Raw genomic sequence first — 1,589 nt, 5'->3', positions numbered from 1 at the left:
AATCGTGTAGCCCACCTCGCTTTCATGTTCACCCAGTGAGGTCTGTATAAATCGGTGGTTATTTGGGATGCAGTTTTGTGGGCGGGTCGAGTTCAAGGTCACTCAGCGAGCTACGGTGATCGAGATCGTCGTCCCGTCTACCTCTCTGGCTGTCGTTAATGCATTCCATGGGCCGCGGTTTTATCTTATCTCTAACCATATTTTCTTTGAGTTTCCATTAAGTATTCTGTCAGCAACAGACGCCTTTCTTCTCTCACGTATTGATTAAATAACCATCGAAAGAAATCAAGATGCTTCCGTTTTCGAATCGGAATCGCTTGAGGCTGCTGCCGGTACAGCACAATTGGTCATCTCTGGTGTTTGAATTAGTGATAGTAGAATGACAGAACGCAAAAAAGGAACGTACAGAGGCGCTAACAAGCTACTAATATGGCCCAAACCCCATGCCGTCAAGTAGAAGCGAAATTGCGAAGATTTAAATTCCCGCATAGTCAGCCGCAAAGTTAAGCGAACTAATTAACGAATGTAAAAGTGCAAGGCTAGCTCAATATTCTGAACTATTCGAATGCTTGCGCTGCAAAAATAAAAATAAATGACCGAAATATGCTAATTGAGGGGATGGTTGCTAAGTCAGAATGGGAGCGTAAAGGGCTATAAATTCAGTGCAAAAGTGGAATTTCATGAATCCAGTTGCAAAAATTTAATTACATTTTATTGAAAATATTTTAAAACAGCAGATAATGCTTGCTAACCCATTTCAAATAGTTTGTGGTTTTTACCATTATTTTGAAAACTTTATTGAAGGCAAATACATTATGTGTAGAAAATTATGTTAAAGGTTTTTTAGGTAAAAAACTTAAATTCCTTGTTTTTAAAACAAATTTAACTTAAAAAAGTTTACAGGGCACAAAAAGTTTAAGTGAGCGGAAGCAGGATGCTGATTGGTTAATAAATAGCTTGCATAAATAGATTCTATGTGGGCTTCAAGGAAGTTTTTGTGCATTAAACAGACCAATAAAACGACAAATAATCAGTGCTTGCAACATGTAAGTGGTTAATCTTTAAACCAATAAAAGTGTGAGAATCATTGATTAAATTCTGCATTAAAGTAATATAAATGTGGTTGTATTGCTTTAAGCTCTCGTCTGAAAGATATGGCTCCTAAGGTTGTGTCTGGAAAAGCTGCGAAGAAGGCGTCCAAGGTGAAGGTTCCCAAGGCCGACAAAGCTAAGAAGAAAAGGAGGAAGGAGAGTTACGCTATCTATATTTACAAGGTCTTGCGTCAGGTACATCCGGATACGGGTATTTCCTCGAAGGCCATGTCGATTATGAACTCCTTCGTTAACGACATCTTTGAACGTATTGCCGCTGAGTCCAGTCGCCTGGCGCATTACAATAAGAAATCTACAATCACGAGCAGAGAAATTCAAACCGCTGTCCGGCTACTGCTACCGGGTGAATTGGCGAAGCACGCGGTGTCCGAGGGTACCAAGGCAGTGACGAAGTACACCGGCTCAAAGTAACAGGCTGCGTGATGGCAAATATTGTTGTGATTATGCTACCATTCCTTGCTAAATACAAGCATAATT

At 40.0% G+C, this 1,589-nt stretch overlaps 1 protein-coding gene across 1 annotated transcript; it reads left to right on the top strand. All coding sequences in view use genetic code 11, as the record gives it.

Annotated features, from left to right (window-relative positions):
- Positions 1-1,154: 1,154 nt before the first annotated feature.
- Positions 1,155-1,523, top strand: EGR_01053 (Histone H2B.3; the record flags this gene model as incomplete). The annotated part of the gene is made up of 1 exon (XM_024490302.1): positions 1,155-1,523. The coding sequence occupies one exon, from the start codon at positions 1,155-1,157 to the stop codon at positions 1,521-1,523; it is 369 nt and encodes a 122-aa protein (XP_024355121.1).
- Between the last annotated feature and the right edge of the window lie 66 nt (positions 1,524-1,589).

This window comes from Echinococcus granulosus (genome assembly GCF_000524195.1).
Source record: "Echinococcus granulosus chromosome Unknown EG_S00004, whole genome shotgun sequence".
Taxonomy (NCBI): Eukaryota; Metazoa; Platyhelminthes; class Cestoda; order Cyclophyllidea; family Taeniidae; genus Echinococcus; species Echinococcus granulosus.
The sequence above is the reverse complement of the archived record's forward strand: the minus strand, read 5'-3'. Positions and strand labels throughout refer to the sequence as shown.